Raw genomic sequence first — 21,640 nt, forward strand, 5'->3', positions numbered from 1 at the left:
GCAAATGCAGGCAGCTTCATACTGTGTAAAATTCTGCATACCGATAGGGGCGGTGAGGTAGCTTAATGGTTAAAGTGTCCGCTCGTCACGCCGAAGACGCGGGTTCGATTCCCCACATGTGTACAATGGGTACAGTGTGTGAAGCCCATTTCTGGTGTCCAACTCTGTGTTGTTGCTGGGATATTGCTAAAGGCAACGTAAAACTATACTCACTCACTGCATACCGGCGATCAAAAACATTTCAGTGGTCAAAGCATAATTATGTTTGTCCAACTAGATTAGTAATTTGGTCCCTTGTATAGCCATGCCCACAGATACGTTCTTCGTGCTATAACTGTCAGTTTGATCAATATTTGTACCACTGCACAGTGTACGTATTTGCATGCATGTGGTAAATCTATCATTCCGAACGTATACACATTGCATGGATGTCAAGGCATCCATGTGGTATTTCAATCAGAAGATGCTTCCTCGTGAATGGGTAACTTTGTGTGTAATCCTATCCACGTTTGTCACAAAATATGTTTACACTGGTGGATAAAACATATTTCTACTAAAACAGCAAAATATTAATCTTTAAAAAGAATTCGTATCATAAATGTGTTGTGTGCCCGTTTCTGTCCAGCCGTGAAGATCCGGGAATTTTGTTGTCTTCAGCAACCAATGCTTGTCGTTAAAGGCGACAAACGGGATCTGTTAGTTGTACAGGTGCTGAGATTATTCATCTTGTGACAATGTCTATCTACAGATGTAGATTTAGATGTGAAACCTGCCAGTACCGGCACCTGTCTAATCCGGCACACTGTCAAAACCGGCACAAAACAACCCATTTTACAAGGATATTATGATCATTAAAACATTGCCTAATCCGGCACCTGTCTATTCCGTATTTCGGCACGACTTACCGGTCCCAACAAGCAATTCTAACTGTAATTAAAACACTGTCTAAACCGGCATGGGTATGAGCAGTCCAATGAGTAGGATTACCGCAGATTGCATCAACTATTTTCATGTGAGTGACATGTGTCAGAGAGTAAATAAATAGGCATTGATATTATTGAATAATTATCTGTCATCAAAATTGTTTTAATTTAATTTGTTGCACAATTTCAAAAGGTCAATGGCATTATAGAGATAAAGAGATTGACGAGTGTAAATGGCAGTCATGTTTGAATGATCGTCACTGTCTAATCCAGCACCCTGTCTAAACCGGCATTTTATTTCGGTCCTGTGGGGGTGCCGGTTTAGACAGGTTTCACTATAGTCACAAAGTGATGACAGAAAAAGGTTAAAAATTAGGAGAAGTAAGAATTAAGCACTTATGTCTAGGTTGTATTCGTTCAGACCCATGGAGATCCGGGTTAGAATTGGTCTTCAGTAAACCATGCTTGTCGTAAGAGGCGACTAACATGTTCGGGTTGTCATTCTCACAGACTTGGTTGACACATGTCATCGCTTCCCAAATGCGTAGATCGATACTCATGCTGTTGATCACTGCATCGTCTGGTCCAGACTCGATCACTTAAAGACCGCCGCCATATAGCTGGAACAGCGTTAAACAACAAACAAACCAAACAACAAACAAACCAAACAACAAACAAACCAAACAACAAACTTTCTCTGCCTATGTTGCATTTAGGCATGCGCATATATACAGTATATATATGTACACCATGTGGCTCTCATGTCCTTTGAATGTTACAAACTTCGTTAATTCAGATATGACGTACACTGTTCCAAGCGTTATCAATACCAAACCACCCCCTCTCTCAATGACGAAGCTTACTAAACCCCCATACGGTACCAGATGACTCAGGATGGATGATGAATATATATTGTGTGTGTTACAATACCCAAATCCGATTGAAGATGAATGTTGCGTTCTTCCGTGCCATTAATTGTTAAATTGCACAAGAAACACACACACACCTCAAGAATCATTTGTTTTCAGAACATCAAAGAACATGTAATTACAGAGATTAACGTACAAGCATACGTCTTTGTCCTTATCTTACAGAGTCACAAGCTGAGCTCGTCAGTGAGAAACCTCCAAGCTGTATTTACAAAATACATTATTTATCAAAGTGTGTGTGTGTGTGTGTGTGTGTGTGTGCGTGTGCGTGCGTGCGTGTGCGCGCGCACACACACAAATCATATGCATCTGGTCCTTTATGGAGTACCACCGTGTCCTATGTCATGTTCTCCATATGTGGAATGGTGCCGATTTCATTTGGTGGCACGTTCTTCCTATTTCCTTTGCTCATAAAGATGAAGATGGAAGGCTATGAAATGAGCATTTGCTTTTCATCTACGAAACATTTAAGCTGCAATGCGTTTACTTCTAATCCGATTATACCACGAAGTAATAGGTTTGGCAAAATGGGCAAACATTGTCAGTTTGTTTGCATAAGTATTCTATTTTAATGATAATGAATGTCGAGCTTTCATTAAAACATTTTGATAATATCTTATTCAATTATTTCTAAGTATCATATGAAAGTCTAATGTTTAACCGAATCTTTGTACATGTATTTATGTTTTAAAGAAACGTGTCACTCTTCAAATTTCAAAGATATAAAATGTGTAAACTAGTTTACGGGTATTGAGATTATTCATTTATTGTTAATGTCAATCTAGAGATGTAGATTTGGATGTAAAAATCACAAATTGATGACAAAAAAAGTTGAATATTAGGAGAAGTAAGCACTTATGACTATGTTGTTTTATCGTTTCTTTTGTTCGATGTCCATTCCAGCTAGAATTAAGACCCCCTCCCCTTCCCTCCTTTCCCCCTTTCCCTTGCCCCATTACTCCCCATCACTAGTCAGATGAATATGATGCCAAATGACGCCTCTTGATACCAGATAATTCAACATGATACCTGACGCTTTTGTTGCAGTAACAACTTGCTCATAGCATCAATCGTTTGGCTGCTCGAGGCTCGATTACATGCACAACTGAAACCTTCTCGAGCTGATCGTAAAGATAAGCCACAAAAATATTTCCGTCAATGTCTACAAACCAACAATCCACTGGCCGGTTATACAAAAAACAAATATTGCTGATCCAAGGTGTTCGCAAAGATGTGAATAGCCCGCCCACTAGTGACACCCGTAACAAAGACGTACAAAGGCACGCCAATTTTACACATTAAGAAAACTTGTAACAAAGGGTACAAATCACTTATTATTAGGTAACTACATTGGACACCATGTTGATCACCGGCCTATCATATTCGGAAATGCCCTTCATATGTCGACCAAAGCCTATTTGAAAGCGTTGCTGTGGTGTGAATGATTTTACCTTCATATCAGCTTACGATTCATGTGGCACACTTGAAACGAGATGTGAAGAATCGAGTTAGAACTGATCTTCAGCGACCCATGCTTGTCGTAACAAGGCGATCCCGACCAACGGGATCGGTTGGTCAGGTTCACTGATTTAGTTGACACATGTCATCGTATCCCAAATGCGTAGATCGATGCTCATGTTGTTGATCACTGGATTGTCAGGTCCAGACTCGAATATTTACAGACCGCCGCCATTTAGCTGGAATTTTGCTGATTGCAGCGTAAAACTAAACTCACTCACTCATTCTTAAAACAGCAAACAAACCACGCCCTAGGAACACATTACAACCGGTAGGGAAGCATGATAGTAGATATTATGACTACCAATGATCTTGAAGGATGAAAAGTCTACAAATAACAAATGTCAAAGTTGACGTCTTGGATTGCTACACTGCATAACGCTGACAAACATTCACCCTCTCGACAAGGAATACGGGAAAACAGTCATCAAAGGACTATTTTCCAACTCCTCTTGCAGTGCCTGGCCAAGTTGGGCCATCGTGGTTGGCGGCTTATGATGCTGACGCACACGTCTCCTTTCTAGTCACAGATGATTTCAATGTGTGACAATCTGGGCTCATTGCTGGTCATGTCATTCCATGGATGTTGTGCTGCTGTAAATTAGCTTTGACGATTCTTGCGTGGTGAAACAGGCGTTGTCGTGCTGACAGTAGGTTGACATCGAACGCCTTTTATGCGGAACAATAAAAGGTTGTCGGTAGAGTACTGTCCATTGATCCTTCAATGCACAACAACTTTCAGAGACAAAATGTGCTGGATTTATTATCCCAAGAAGGCAGATAATTAGTACATTTAATGTAACACAATTACACTGAGGCAGGTAATGATTACATTTGATCTAACACAATTACACTGAAGTGGGATATCGATAGCCAGATCGTTGTATTAGAATACACCTGCAGAAGTAAAAGGCCTGCCGACTTCGTTCGATGTCTAATGTTCAGTGGTCAATGATAGACTGGGACAAGGTTGTCATGTATCTCCATAATTATTCATTATATAAAAAGGGGAGAAATAAAATAAATATAGTAACTGTTCTTTGAAACGGTGCTGACCTTATATTTCGTACTGGATGTCATCAGTACATGTATGAATTGACTTCCGGCCAGGAAGTGTCATTTCAATCTGTGGAGCCATTATTGAATTCTTTTCACTGGAGACAAAAACCGTTGTTGTTGAAAGCTTTATTTCTCATTCTAACTGTGTAGGCGTGCTGCTAATTAAAGGAAACAACACTTTAAGTAATGGCCACATCAGCATTAACCAGCTTGTTGTTCAGCACCAAGGACTTCGCGATTTGCTCTGTGTGGATGAGAGTTAACTGCTTGAGAACAGTGCAAGTAATTGAAGGCGTAATTGGTAATTTGATACCTGCAACGAAGGCAATATTGAACATGCTCTGTCGATAATGATGTCCAGCCTGCTATAACAGGGCTATGGTAAATATACACTAAGTATAGCAGTAAATGAGAACCTTGCATGGCGCCGTCGGGAATTCGACAATAGGCAGCGGTTGCTCGCCACTGGGCAATACAGAAATAAACCTGTATTTGTATAAGGAGGATTGCCTCATTTATGTGTGCAGACCATTTCAAAGGAAGAGACCAGAAAATGAGAGTAAACAGATTCCTGAAAGACACCAATCTTGTTCGTCTGGTCAACATGGGTGTGTTTCTCTGGCAATGGAATCTTCTTGAACACATAAACGAGACTGATTATTCTTCAACATTGATGTTTTATATTTTATTGGTATTTGAAGGTTTGAATTATCATGAAGGTGTGAAAGAAACTGGTCCTTCAATCACTTGTTCTTGAGTGAATGCATTATGCATTGAATCTCGCAGTTATGAACATATCTTTGAGTAGAATGTATATGATTTGCACTGCAGATTTGTATGAGAAGACCATGTGTGCACATTTCAAAACACATACTTTTTCTCTTCAAAACGTATGAATGTTGCACTGTCATACTTCACCACCGGTTGTAATGTGTTCCCAGGGCTTGATTTGTTTGCTGTTTTAAGATTGAGTGCGTAAGTGGCTGAGGGAGTTTAGTTTTACGCCGCTTTTGGCAATATTCCAGCAATATCACGGCAGAGGACACCAGAAATGGGTTCACACGTTATGCAAATGTGTTGAATCGAACCCGGGTCTTAGGCGTGATGAGCGAACGCCTTAACCACTAGGCTACCCTACAGCCCCGACTACTTAATAACAAACTCATGTTCAACATGAGTAGAACAAAGAATAGAGTGTAGGACCAATATTTGATGCTAGCTGAATTTAAAACGAACAAGAAATGGTTACTTGATAATCATGCACTTGATCAATGTCCGCCTTAAACAGCTAAACCTACATCCTTGCTGTTGCTATTTAGAAATAAGGAAAGTAATACAACATCAAAGATAAAATCACGTATCACTGCTATCATTAGGAATAAGACGAACGTTACACATTTCTCTTTAGGAAACTATTCACTCAAACGTATACCATCGTTATGCTCTTCAAGATGCTTATTTTCTTGATGTAAAAATAAATCTGTGTGTCCAGTTTCCCGAAGAAGCCAATTCAACAGCCATCGAATCAGAATCAATCATAGCCAAACCACTATTGGTGTATTGGGATGATTATGTTATGCCACAAATATAACTTTGTTGCGCTGACTTATATTTATTTGTTTGTATGTTGTCTACCTCCTCACTCAACAATATTCCAGGTATATGACACCGATCTGCAAAACATAGAATCCCGACCAGTGAGTGACATCATGAGCATCAATCTCTCATAGATGATGAAGTCAATGTCAGGTTTTACTGGATATTCCGTCATGCCCCACTCGCATGGGTTGCTTCAGACCAATTCTTACCCGGTTCTTCACGGGTCGGGGCGGTGGGGTAGCCCAGTGGTTAAAGCGTTCGCTCGTCACGTCGAAGACCCGGGTTCGATTCCACACATGGGTACAATGTGTGAAAACCGACTCCGGCGTCCCTCGCCTTGATATTGCTGGAATATTGCTGAAAGCGGGTGAACCATACTGTGTTTTATGTTAGCGTCATGAAGTTGTCAGAAGTAGCTGGTTTAGGGGAAATGTTTTGACTTACAGCACACCACCGCAGCGGTGTACCTTAGAAACATTCAACCAAATAACAAGCCAAAGATAACCGACATATGGTCATTAAAAATAATTTGCAGAAAAACGTGTGTTCCCAATAATATCCGTCTCCCATTGTGATTGACGAGGGTGAACAGATTGTCAAGCATGCTGGTCAGTGAGGATTCCTGGTCAGAACTCCGTGATGGTCAAAGGAGACTGGGTCAAGTCAACGTCGAATTAAGCACTTATACCACGACGTGGCTGTTTGATCAGCGAGAAGAGCCCGAGGTGATGCTGGTTTTAGACATGTATCACTGTGGTGAAAACCTAGATCAGGAGTATGGTTTTGGTTTGATTTGGTTTGGTTGTTGTACGCCGCACTCAGCAAAATTCCAGCTATATGGCTTCGGTCTGTAAATGATCGCGTCTGGATCAGACATTCCGGTGATCAACATCATGAGCATCGATATACGCAACTGGAATACGATGACATGTGCAAACCATGTCAGCGATCGTGACCATCCGATCCGACTAGTCGCCTCTTACGACAAGCATGGGTTACTGAAGATCAATTCTAACCCAGATCTTCTTGGGTTTCAGGAGTATGATGATTAACCCCCTGTTATATAATCAGGGCGGATATGAGATTCGAACCCATGATCACAGATTTCGAGCGCCCCTGAGGTAAGCATCGACTAAGGCACCTCAATAATGAAGCATGAACCTTTATGGATAACAACTCCTGTTTATTGCGCAGAGCGACGTTTCGGTGTAGATTCTTACACCGTTATCAGGGGCGGTGGGGTAGCCTAGTGGTTAAAGCGTTCGCTTGCCACTCCGAAGATCCGGATTCGATTCCTAACAAGGATACAATGCGTGAAACCCATTTCTGGTGTCCCCCGCCGTGATATTGCTGGAATATTGCTTAAAACAGTGTAAAACCATACCCGCTAACAACGTTATCAAGCTAAAAGTGAAGAAGCCTCAGTCAGAACATTTGCAAGGTCGTATGAGTTGTTCCTTCATAACTCGGATTATATCCAATTATATTCTTATAGTTATCTTATAGTGGAGGTGTGTGGTGCTGTGCATAGAGCTCAGGTCACAAATCAATTGAAGTTATGCAACCTTGGGCGCGGAGATTCCTTGGATGGGTGACTCCTTTGACAGCTTGACTCCTGAGAGTTTCTAGGACTTCAGTCCTGCCCACAACGAAACACATGTGATACCGAGCATGAAACGGGTACCCGGTGGGATAAGTCATGTAACTATTAACCTTCTAGCGCCTCACAAGCAGCTTGGGCTATCCGGGGTAATAATAATCAGATTATGTTTATTAGCGCTATACGCATTCACCTACTGAATTGAGTTTAGCGCATTATAAATGTACTTATTATTATAATTATTATATAATGTCACACCAGTGAAAGCGTTTTGAACACGATAGTGAGGTTGCAATAGACATTTGCCTGGATTAACAGTTTCCCGGATAAACAAGTGTCCGTAATTGTAAGATATTGCTCAACATTCCCACCGTATGTGTGGAGAGGTTGGGCTTCATGGACTACTTGCATAAAGCGATCCAAGCACTGAGACTGTGGTATATGTTTAACTAAAGGAGTTGCGGCCGTCGTCGTGCTAAGATCGTTTTGTGCGAGTGGATCAATATTGCCTGTCTACTCAAGCGCTGATACTATGGTATATCTGTGTTAAAGTATGTAAGTTCCGATCGTCGAAGTGCTGTTATCGTTTTGTCAGAGTGCTAATATCGCTTTGTGCGAGCGGGCCCATTTTCTGCTTGCTCTATTCGATCTAAGCTCTTAGACTATGGCATGTCTATGTTAAAATGTAGATCAGTGTATTGCTAAGATCGCTTTGTGCATGTGGGCCCAGGAACTAATGTTTCGTACTAACAGTGCTCACTATTAAACAATCCATGCAATCCATCTCGAATGGCAGCCGATCCATATGAGAAGCCGTTGAGGTCTTTATCGTGATAACGGTGTGGTTAAAGACGAACATGAATGCGATCGAAACGGACAGTTGTGAATTTCTTGCGTTTTTTCGCACATAGCGTTGGAAAACATGATTGCTTTGGACATAAAACAAACGGTAACGGAATAGTTTCAAATGCAGAGCGAGAAAGACACTGAGACCTCATGTAAAACATGTTGTTGGATTCTCTTACAAAGAGTGAGTGAGTGAGTTTAGCTGAACGCCGCACTCAGCAAAATTCCAGCTAAATGGCGGTTGTCTGTAAATAATCGAGTCTGGACCAAACAATCCAGTGATCAACAGCATGAGCATCGATCTACGCAAGTGGGATACAATGACACATGCCAACCAAGTCATCGAGCCTGACCACCTGATCCCGTTAGTCGCCTGTTTTGACAAGCATGGGTTACCGAAGATCAATTCTTAACCGGATCTTCACGGGTGACGAAATGGTAATTTTGCTTTTGAGATATCAGTGTTTCCGTCAACGTTCAGCAAGAAACTTGATGACAAATTCAGTTAGACGTTTGACATCATTACTGAGTTTAGTGCTAGGTTCAACGCCGCTTCGAACTCTACGTCAAGAGGCGTGTGTAATGTATTATCGATACCCAAAGGGATGATGACGCACATCTTAAAACTTGACCTCCTTGTTGAGGTAACAAGAACGATCATGGTGCTGTGAACGATTGTTATCGTGATCCTTGCACGTAAAAGGGACGCAACTCTAAGTAGTAAATTCCTGCGCCGTAAAGGAATTGGCCACCGCTCCATTACTTAACGTTAAAATGAATTTCCTCTTATCAATGAAATACTAAACAAGATATTGTGAGATATTTTGAATTCATCAAAATATCAAGCCTTGCATTTTATTAGAACTCCGTACTGGATAACTGTCATAATAATGTATTAGATATTCCTTTCGTGCGAGTGGAAGGTATTGTAACATTTCAAAGCAACTAAATATAGGATTTCTATTTGTAAGGGAAACCCAATTTTCCATCATAGATGATGCCATGTTTAATTTGTCTATCGGTGTAATTGAATACATGACACGTTTTATGGATGTAATTGTCCATAGTGTTGGCGCTATAAAATACAAGCGTTTCCCTGTTTCTCGCGTTGGATGGATCGAATCCCAGACTCGTCTTGATAAAAAATACATGTTCTGTTGTATCGTCTCCTGTCTACCTATTTTAAGAGACAGGTGGTGGCAGATTATAGACAGGCTTCGACTGGTCATCGGTTTCGCTGAAATCAAACAGCGGACACCGAGAAGTTTCTTTGGGAATGAAAAGTGTTCTTATCAATATCAACGTTAGCGTAGCAGTGTGTTGTAATTATTGTTGTTGAAATCAAACTTTTGAGGAGGAGGTGAACCCATGATTAACGACATCCCAGATGCTGGAAGGGTAAATCTTTCTCCCCTCCATCGTTCACTTAGGAGTTGAATAACATTTTATATTCACCAAAGTCACAAAAGTCACAACGTTCTTAATTCTTCTGGAAAATCTTCATTCACTAGTATCATCCTCAGTCATTCTTCGCAACGAAATGACTGGAAACGACCTTTGAACTTAGTCCGCCTTGTAAATATAATTGTATTGTTTTTCAAAATCAGTTTTGAAAGCCTTTGAAATAAATATATCTAATATGCCATCATTTTTCAAAGTTGACACACAAGTCATCACGAGAATCAGTAATGTAAATCAAGGTCCGACTGGTAACCATTCGGAACTACCTGAGGATCGCGCAGCATATTTTGAAAAAGCATAACCAACGCCAAAGCTACCTTCCTGCCATACTGGACAGCGCCGACAGTTTTACGTATGCCGGTTATAAACCATACCATCATCAAAATCACAGAATCTGGTCCCAGATGAAAGCAGCTTGGTACGGCTACACCACTAATCACGACAGTGTCTATTTTGAGATGAAAACACTGTAATCGTCTTGCCATATTCTGGTTATATGATTATTGGCACAGATGGACTCGAGTTATCCAATTCTGCAAGATGAATGTGCGCAAATTCCGATGAGTTTCACTCTAGATATTTACCGCATACCAAATGGAGTTTCTGTCTACTTGTCAGATACACATCACCAACGGCTAGACTAGGTGCCAAGTATTGCTGTAATTGATAAACCCGGTGTATATTGACAAGGGTCCAGTAAGAGGTATCGGTCACTGTGAACGCCGATCACGTATTCTCATATCAACAGTGTTCCCAATCCTGAGACCCACACCTACATTGCCTGGCACTTATTGATTCCTTGCTTCTAGTTCCTGTCTTCTGTCAGGCTACAGATTATCTTTGATTGTCAACCGTCCAAGATTGTATTTTTTCCATTTCGTTAGCGAAAGATTCATGGTTTATGTTGTCCGCCAGTAAGGAAGTGATTCTTCTGAACCAAGTGTTGCTTGAGTAGTAGTGACTCCTCATTTGGGTTCCAACTCACGTCTCTGGAACATCAAGGAAAAGTCTAATGAATCAAATTAATATGAACATCTTCTCATTGCTGTTTATGCAAAGATGTAAAGACATTTAACAACAGTAATACAACGATTTCAAAGAACCGAAGCCTTCTAATCAGGTGCAAGCTTCACAAGAGAGATGAAGCCGAGCATTAACCAAAGTTGAATATAATTGTGTTGATATCACAGCTGCCATATTTGCTCCAAAAACAGAAACTTCTGTGTCTTTATGATTTATAATAATCGAGTCTGGACCACACAAGCCAGTTATTGCCGTCATGAGCATCGACTTGGACACGATGACACGCAACAACCGAGCCTGACCACCCGATCCCGTTAGTCGCCTCTTATAAGCATGGGTTCCTCAAAACCAATGCTAACCCGTTTCTTCAGGGGTCATTTCTAGTCCTAATACGTTTGTGAACTAATGCATGTATTATGTGTTTGTTAACACTAACGCAACTCTCAAACTTAGTAGTAATAAAGCACTCATGTAGTTATTGGTGCTTTGACTCAGATCACACAAGCGAGATGAAAGCATTATATGTTTGGAATTTCTATGAAGCCAGACAGTGAGAATACCTTTGTCAAACACCTCCAAACGGTGACGTATTAGAGATCAGTTACCGCAAGGGACCTTTCCACTTAACGCTGTGGGATCTTGGTACGAAGTATGGATGACTCAAATGTCTATGGCGTTAATCCGTAAATGTCACCATCTGCAATCAAACTACATGCATATTAAACATTTAAAGCCAAAATCAATTTGGTTTTCCCTCCCACAATAAGCTGACTCGCCACCATTAAGAATTTAAAGCAATAACCAAACGCCTCCTCTCAGAATATTCTACAAGTCAGACCGCGACATCCACTATACAATGTGGTTTTGTATTCAGATTTGGAAACCTATTCCTTCTGCTGCCAATAAGGGTTCAATTTCAATGAATATATCAAATACATGTGCTGATTGTTATGATTATAGTTATTTCACTGTCCACATATCAATACTAAACAGTTAAATGAAAGTCAACAAGATGTTCTACAGGAAGTATTTTTTTATCATTGAATATATCACTGTTTATCATCCAAGACTATCTTCCAATGGAGATATTGCTTGTGTGAGGTCAAACGTTTTGACAGTAGATTTTGTACAATGCCCTGGCAATGCTATGACGTCATAAACTCGATGACGACAAGGCTACGACATCGCTGCACTGCAAGTCTAATGGCAGCACCGTGTTCGGAGATGTATATTTTTTATTAAAAACTAATGAAGAGTGATTTTTGATGATAAATAGAATCTCACCCTCTTGTCTTCTGATATCAAATATATCGGCAAGCCTATTTGTAACTTTATCAACTCGTGTCTGTCAGTCGACACTTGGGTGAGATTCTCAATTTATATTGTCGATCTGTCCGCATCCATATCGCATGTCATCATGATAAAGATGACATCCGTGTTTGCCTGGCAAGATGTTTATGCGCGCGTCTTGATGAACGATTAACCTTGAAGACTATTAATACGTTAGTTCCTGATTCATTAATATTTTAGCAACATTTTCGTATAATTGAGGTTGCGGATTGTTTTGTGTTGCTTTATTGGGCTTTTTCGTCAAAACAGTTCCGCAATTACTTTGATTTACTTTTTACTAGTCATGGTTGCAATTGTGTATTTCTATATATCTATCAGTCGAGCTTTTAACCAAGTAGGTTATACCGTTTCCCTGTTAGTTCCAAAGCATTCTCTTACAAGGTGAGCGTCATTGGAAACTAAACGTTTGATGTGTGAGTGCTGAGAGGGAACAATTCTGGCGGGCGTTCAAGGATTGGCGCCCTGAGTTGTGTACAGTGCCTCAGTCACATCTTCTCCTCATAGAGAGGAGAAGGTTTAGCACAGTGATGTCGTCTTGGAAAAACAGAATTGGGAAGACATGTTTTTATGTTTAGATTGACTTCCGTTAACGCGATTCCATTCCTGTTTCCGTTTGCCACTCTGATGGACTATATGTAATCAATAAATAGAAAATGGACGTTTGTATTCATTACGCATTTCAGCTTCTGCCTTTGGATATTTATCGTGGCAATAAAACTCTTCCGTGCATGCATATAGCTTCCTTCCGAGAACCATCCTGGATAGTGTTTGGTGCTGTTTGCTGAAGGCAACCTAAACGTTGTCACGATGACATTAAATGAATTGGACAAAGTTTGCTTGCGAAATGATTCAAACTTATACTATAACACGTTCATTATACATACATGAATAAACTATAATAACCCATTTTCATGTGGAGAACCCATCACTTGAAACATAAATGCGTCATTCGATTCTTGGTAATTACATTCAAGAATTAGTGATCTCGCCTAACGATTCCAACATATCCCCTTGCACATTAATTATTCATATTGCAGCGTACATTAATAAACCCAAGCAGTCCATCGAAATGCAAAAACAAAATAATCATTCAGGGGACTTCGTTCGATGTTTGGACAATACTAGAATTTGGCGTCCCCTCAGCCCATGTTTAAAATGAAACACAAATCACATGCTAGTTTGGTAAGAGAATCTTTACTTTTAGAGTTGACCTTTCTTTCAAAACGTCATGAGGCCATTACATGATAACGTGATAGTTAACATTCTCTGATCACGCCATCATACCGTTACTGCCATTAAATCCTATTGTTACTTCCAATATGTTGGTAGTTTCATAATCATTGGTCAATTAGGAAATAATATTTGTCAAATCAAAGTGTATTTACAGACCTCAGGCTAGACGCAGATGATAATACAGTATACACCCAAGAGTTCAATCAGTGGCTGAAGAATTCAGATGAAAGAGGACTGGAGTCTTGCTCTCCATCCAATCCCTTCCCACTCATAGCCATGTAGTGTCTCATTCCGATTAAGTCTGGATAAAAGATGAGGATGGCAATCATATATGTATTATATAAACTATATTGCTGGCGAGACAGTGTTCCATTGATGTAGTCTTTTGCGTCTCTCCTCTACGATGAATTGTAAGCCAAGGTTCCAGCTGCAGCTTCCTGATATGTAATGCACTTGAGACCTGAGGTTGGCTTCCGTTTCCTTAACAAATATTTTGTCTTCAAACAGTGTACATGAAAGCGTGTCAAAGCTTATTTGCTTTCTTGATGTTTAACGGCGCACTTAGCAATTTGTGACGGCGGTCTGTAAATAAGCGAGTCATTACTAGACAACCCATTGACTTGCGGATACCAGGTTCATCTATATACGCAGTTGCGTTACGATCATATGCATCAACCAAGTCAGCGAGCCTGATCACCCGACCGCGCTAGTTGCCTCTTACGACAGACATGGATTGCTGATGACCAATTCTAACCCAGATCCTAACGTGTCAAAGACTAATGTGCTGTACCACTCAGACAGGTTCAAAGTTATACAACAGGTTATTCTTGGAACATGTTTTTGTCATTTGGTTGATTATGCATGACATTGTGTAAATTCGTGACTTAACTTAAGCTCAATAGGCAGACATGTTTTCAATAGTGTGACACCCACCAGATAACAGAAATAGAAAATGCAATGTTCTTGCTTCTTAACATTATTAATTAAGAATTATGTAGTGATACATTTTTATATATAATCATACAATCATATATTGTGTACTGTTGTCCATGCAGATAATGGCTCGAATCACAATCCAGTGCAAGAAGATTGATAACTTAAACAGCTTTATTTATTATGATGGTATCCATTATATGCAATCATATATGTATTATAGTGTTGCCATTAAAAGTACAGAGACTCGGTGCTCTTGTTTTTGCTGTTACATGGATTTGTGTGGGAACTCTCATTATTCGAGTCACAGTTCATACTCATACCACACAAATCACGTCAGTGGATATTTCCAGATCAACACATGGCAATCGTGTTGTCATACTGGTTACAGAATCAAGTTAATCAGTTAACCGACTAAAGCTGGTATGAGCTGAACGGCCACCAATGCTAACTCACATGAGTGCATCAAATTCCATTGCACTTTACTTCAGGTATTTACTGGCCACCGATTGGAGTTCCTATCTTCTGGTTAGATACCCTTCACCAAAGGCTAGTCGAAGGTATTGCTGTAATTGATAAACCCAGTGGTTATATTGACAGGAGTCCAGAGAGCGGTATCGTTCAGTGTCAACGCCCTTCTCGTATTCAGTGTTCTACTGAGTCCCACACCTAGAATGGTGGTTATTGATTCCATGACGTCATCGCATCTTCTTGCAAGCCACAGATCATCTTTGATTTGTCAACCGTCCCACTTTTTTGGGTTTCATTAGTGGAAGACAGATGGTATCTGTTTTTCAAAGGGACTAGTCCTTCATCTTAACTACGTGTTTCTTGAGCAGTCCTGACACCTGCCTTCAGCAGGAGACCAGGGCCTAGATTTTCGAAGCTCTCTTAGCCCTAAGATAGTCGTAAATTAATGTTAATGTATGGCACTTACGACTATCTTAGCGTAAAGAGAGCTACGAAAATCTAGGCCCTGGTCTTGAGGACAATAAGGAAAAACAAATGAAAGATTTTTTCCTGCTTTTTATCACTGAATCCTCTATAAATCATGATCGCCACTTCAAATTAGCCATGTTTGTGATGTTTTAGTAGGGATTAAAAACACAAGTCGCGAATAAATATTGCCATGCCTTTTCATCAAATTAATTGGCTGACCAGGGACAAATATGTTTGTTCATAATCCGTTAGGTGAATTTTTAAGCCTGAATACGAAACTTATTGGTATTTTACGTGCGTTTGCTCTTTCGTACATAAAGTTCTAGTTAGCTAATTTACTTTTCTTTACTTCAATGGCCTTTACAAATAGTACAATAAAGTCTGTATAGTGCATTTGGTCATGGATTATCACCCACGGTGATCTCAGGTACGTTTGGAGTGGTAAACGTAAGAGACATGGATCAATTCTGGCATTCCTTCCACAACAAGCTGACACGCATATAACTGCAATACTGTTCAAAGTTAGTATCGCACTTGTAGAAGAACGTGTTGTGTCTCGTCTCTGGTGGATGTTTTGGCGTGAACAACAAGTCCGTCTGAGGGTCCGCAACTGTTTATTCAGTCTTCACTTCTAAGAGTAGGCCAGAACTTCTCTTAGCTCTGGCTCAAATCTAACCTAACCTTATCCATTGCCTGCTCATGCTTATATACCCATTGCTGGTCCTTTGTCCTTAGGGTTGGCAATTGCTGGTCCTTTGTCCTTAGGGTTCGCAATTGTGGTCCTTTGTCCACAGGGTTATCAATTGCTGGTTCCTTGTCCCCACTGGCCAGTGATTTGTCCTCTTCATTTGCTTCCTAAGTCTTAATCGTAATTAGGGGCTCAATTATCACGATTTAATTTCGGGAATTGCCGGCCAAAATATAATTTGCCCGGTGTTCCGCTGGTCAGTGGTTATTGTTCAGTCCACTTACCGGTCCTATTTTTAGTGGGCCAAGCATGTGCCCGATTAACGTGGGGCGGCTGGTCATCGATGTCTGGCCTTTCTATCCACAGTCACCTTTGTGAATATTGTCAAGACAACGGTACCTCACTGACCAGTGCATGTACTTAATTAGTGGGACCAGCTGACCAGCTTTCAACACTATTCTTACCCCGGATACTGTGTTAAACAACACATACGTACCCATACACCTTATAGGAAATCCTTGATATCAGAATGAGTAAGTGGGTGTGAGAGTTTGAGTGAATAGTTTGAAAATATTTCAACACTGTAATCGGGAATTGCTTTGGAATCTAAAATTTCAAATTCAAGTCAGCCGTTTTTCATTGTAAAGAAATCCTAGTACCCTGTATTTTGTTCTTAAATATCACTTGGCAAGCGTCAACAAATCCAGCTCACTTCCGGGTTTCTATAAATAATAATAATAATAAGTCATCTTCTATAGCGCACAGTCTCCAAACACCAAGTGATTGCTCGCGGCGCTTAATCAGAATCTGATTCTAATTACCCCGGATAACCCAAGCTGCCTCTTAGGCGCTAGAAGGTTATAGTCACATGACTTTATCCCACCGGGTACCCATTTTCTGCTGGGTGAACAGAGGCAATTTGAACAAACTCACTTCCCTCAGGTGAGATCACATGCATCACATGTGCTCGTTGTGGGGCAGGACTGAAGTCCTAGAAACACTCAGGAGTCAGGCTGCCAAACACGGTCACCCATCCAAGGATTGTCTGAGCCCAACGTTGCTTAACTTCAACTGATTTGTGACCTGAGCTCTGTGCACAGGACCACGCGCTACCATGATGCATATGATGAATAGAGCTGGAAACTACACTACAAGTTAATACTATCATTTACTTGAGAGTAATGCAACGGGTACTGATGGGTTTTTTTCTGGGTATTTTGGTGAACGTTTTGTGTTAAGAAACTGCTATGGGGAAACACATTCATTCATCATTTGCCATTGACAACAACGGGTAAATGTCACTCGTAAACTGATTTTACAATAATAACTCGTTCGAGATAGTTAATTTGTAAGTTAATGTTTTCAAGTGTAGGTTTACATGGATTCACTCAAACCCTTGACATTTGTGTAGTATGACGATCGAAAATTCTCCACTCAGCTGAGCAAATTCCTTTGCAAAAATAGCCAACGTATTCAACTGAACATCAAGCTTGCATTTCCTGTTTTCACTGAAACACAAGTTTAATGTCATTGTGCAATGAAGTAATTTAAACGTCAGTGACAGATTTATTGGAGGGTAAATCACTTCGCTTGAATCCAGGGTTTGATTAAGTCTTCGTGTCATGGGTAGTGAAAGGCTGTAGTGCAGTTCAAGGAAAACACGCGTTGAATACATTTCTATCTCAGGTACGTTTGGAGTGGTAAACGTCAGAGACCGGCGTCAGTGTGGGCTTTCCTCCCACACCAACCTGACACGTATTTATTGATGTGTTGCTGTTCCCTTTTTTCGGTTTTCGTTTATTAAACCGGCGAGTACAAGACATTTATGACAGAAGTTCCATCTTTTCTCACTATGTGACATACCATTTATGATGTGAACACATGATGACATAACATAACGACATTACATGATGGCATTACATGACGACATTAAACGATGACTTTAAACGATGAAATCCATGATGACATAACATGACGACATTACATGATGACATTACATGACGACATTACATGACGACATTAAACGATTACATTACATGATGACATTACATGACGACATTAACCGATGAAATTCATGATGGCATTACATGATGACTTCACATGATATACTTACACGATTAATTTAAACAAGGACACTACATGATGATACTATACGATGACATTACATGATGACATGACATGGTGAACATCTTACACAATGAAATTATATAATGACATGATGATATTATACACATTAAACTTCACAGCATTCGTGATGACATGATGACATTACTCTAGGCCATATGAAAATACATACGAGATATTTTGCATGCGTGTGTGTATAAGTAATGGTAGAATAGTGATTGTATTAAGTTGGGAGCAGCTTTTTCATTACATTATTTGGGATATTGCACATTAAGCTCACACGCCGTGTTTAAACAGAGCCACATGTTACACCCATCTCAATCTCGGTATCAAGGTTTTAGTTCTGCGACTGTTCTAAGTCAGTGTTAAAGTATGGTTGTGGAACCTGGCCCACGGCTCTGTGGTTTTGCAGCCTTGTATTATTTCATTTTCCCTCCGATGCATCAACGTATGATTTACCTAATGTGGAGCTAACTTCAAAATATTTGTTGCAGATGGTCCACTACAAGGAACATTTTCTTGTGAAGTGTTTGCCACGTTTGACCACGTATTTGCTGGAGGAGCGAACTGGATGTTGGCTATCATTGCTGTAGAGAGGTACATTACATCAAATTGGTCTTGTGGATTTTACGCTTTTATGGTCACGTCCAGTTTCATCTGAGGGGCGGTGGGGTAGCCTAGTGGTTAAAACTTCCGCTCGTCACGCCGAAGACCCGGGTTCGATTCCCCACATGGGTACAATGTGTGAAGCCCATTTCTGGTGATATTGCTGGAATATTGCTTAAAGCGGCGTAAAACCAAGCTCATTCACTCACTCTTTTGAAATCCTAGTTAATTGGACGTTGTTCATTTCGGACAAATAATGTCACCTAAATGTCCTTACATGCGTGTTAGTGTTTCAGTTGAAATTCAATGCCAAATAAATCGTTATTAATTTTGAAATAATACTTGAAAACATGTCGCTAAAAAAACTTAGACTCGATTCCGACCCATTCATATATCATCGTTTTAACAAGACAAATCAGTGCTAATTAAATATCAAGGGCCATGTGTATTGAGCTTGATCATCTTAATTATTTAGGAGACTATTTTATAGCTACACACTTCTCTGTACAGATTTTTGTCCTTTCCTTGAGCCAGTATCCGATGCCTATGGTATACCATGGCTTGCGTGTGTCAATAATTTAAAAAAAGGTGTACAACCTTTATCACTGGAGTTGACATGACGTGATATACCTGAAATACACTTTCTTTATAAAATCCTATAATCTGTAAACAAAACACCGTTTAAAATGGTAACGCGAAATACAACTGTATATATACTATCCCAAAAAAGAAACGCATAGGCCTTTTGTATTTTTTAAAAATATATTAATTACCTATTGTGTTCAAACAATCGTCAAAATATGTAACAAAAGTGTTGATAACATGTTTTTACACAAATGCACAAGTGAAAAGTCGACTTTACCTGAAAATGTTGATTTTGATGAGATTTCTTACAAGAATCAAAAAGGCATCGCCTCAAAGCAATAGAAATCACCTTCCAATTGAAATTGTGCAGCAAAGAGCATGCACTGTCTGGCTATAAAAATCCAGATTACTTTCGGAAATCGGCATCCGTTTTGAAGGAGTTTCAAGGTCAAATCACTACGCCAAGTCTTGACGCTGCGACACGGTACATCGCCATTGAAAGAATGCACGCTGGAGATTACCAATTTTGCTGTTGCCAGGCGTCTGAATGTTAGTCTGAGCACGATATCACAGCTTGCAGCTCGATACAACCAAACAGGTATAAAAAAATGACCATCCCCGTACAGGCAGACCTCGAGTCACCACTGCAGCCCAAGATCGGTACATCCGGGTACTACATTTGCGTGATCGTACTGCCACGTGTGAGAGCACAGCAGCCAAGGTGCCTGGACTTCGGAGAGATTGGACTCAGAGCCAGGAGATCCGACGTCGGGACCATGTTACGTGGTCACCATCGCGCTCAACGTCTCCTTTATCTAAAATTATCCACTTGCTTGTATAGACATTACCTTTTTCTAGCTGATGGGAAAATTGATTTCTTAAAATCTGTTTGTGGACGAGTTATACATGTTTGAAAATACAACATTTTCGCAACAGATTTCTGGGTTATGCGTTTCTTTTTTGGGATAGTATATATGGTTACATCGAATATTGATTTCTCCACTAACTTGGGGGAACCAACTGCAAACATTATGCAGAAGAATTGCATGAGGATCAAACATCAAATTGCTGAAAAGCATGTGCAAATATCGTGCATGTGAACAGCTGCGTTTTGGTGTAAAGTTTTGTTAAGAATTCGCCAATTTTCACTGATTTTTATCATTTATTGAACTTATGACGATAATCTTTTCAACGTTACGAATTTGTTTTACAATTCATCAGTTCATGTGTGAACAGTACCTTTAAACAGTATGGAATATTTTGCAAAGTTTAGTTTAGAACAGTTGCCTGAAGTAAGTAACAACATTTACACTAGTGAGTCTAAACTTTTTGAAAGGAAGTATACATCAGTTTCTCACAAAAGGGCAACAAGGTAGCCTACAGCGGTGGTACCTCGCGCCAACGACCCGCGGTCTATCGCTCTCGAAGTTTGAGAGAGTAGGGTGTCCCAGTGGTTAAATATGAGTACAATGTCTAATGCCCATTTCTTGAGTCTCCCACCGTCTTGTATTCTTAAAATGAACACACAGTCAATGTGTTAAGACTATGTCTGGTGATGTGTTTACAGATATCTTTTCGTACGGGCACCTGCTGAGCATTCATCCACATTCTCCGTCCGCAACCTGAAGATCCTCGCAGCGGGCTTGTACATCTTACAAATCATGATGGCGGTGGGGCCCTTCTATGGACTGGGTGAATATTCTGTGTTCCGGGGTGAGTAACGGAATTACCGTATAATTCCTGTAAATGCTCATGTTTTGTTTACGAATGTATATTTGGATGAACCCTGCACTAGGCAATAATCCTGATACGTGTTTATGACGGTGATCGGTAAATATTGAATGTGTGAGTCAGTGAATTTAGTTTTACGCCGCTTTTAGCAATATGCCAGCCATACCACGGCGAGGGACACCAGAAATGGGCTTCTCATGTGGGGAATGGGCTACTCATGTGGGGAATCGAACCCGGGTCTTCGGTGGGACGAGCGAACGCTTTAACCACTGGGCTACCCGCCCCCATTTGAATGTGTACTGGAGACTCCATGATCATAAGCAGCATCCCACATCGTTGGTTTACGTTGACGAGCTTCAACCAAGGGAACCAGATCACCAGATCCTCTTAGCCGCCTCTTACACAGGTTATAAGAAAAGAAACCTACATTTCGAACAATAAATAAATCCTTGAAATAACAAGAACATTCGGTATAAAAGTAATTATTCATCGT

General features: G+C 40.3%; 1 protein-coding gene across 1 annotated transcript in view; it reads left to right on the forward strand.

Moving 5' to 3' along the window:
• LOC124280736 overlaps positions 1–21,640 on the forward strand; it is a 61,512-nt gene that overhangs the window by 18,634 nt on the left and 21,238 nt on the right. The window contains exons 2-3 of the mRNA XM_046716722.1: positions 18,720–18,822; positions 20,984–21,129. Coding sequence (XP_046572678.1) covers positions 18,720–18,822; positions 20,984–21,129 — 249 coding nt within the window. The remainder of the gene's footprint in view (positions 1–18,719; positions 18,823–20,983; positions 21,130–21,640) is intronic.

Source organism: Haliotis rubra, unplaced genomic scaffold (assembly GCF_003918875.1).
Source record: "Haliotis rubra isolate DU_JTF1 unplaced genomic scaffold, ASM391887v1 Scf272, whole genome shotgun sequence".
Classification (NCBI taxonomy): Eukaryota; Metazoa; Mollusca; class Gastropoda; order Lepetellida; family Haliotidae; genus Haliotis; species Haliotis rubra.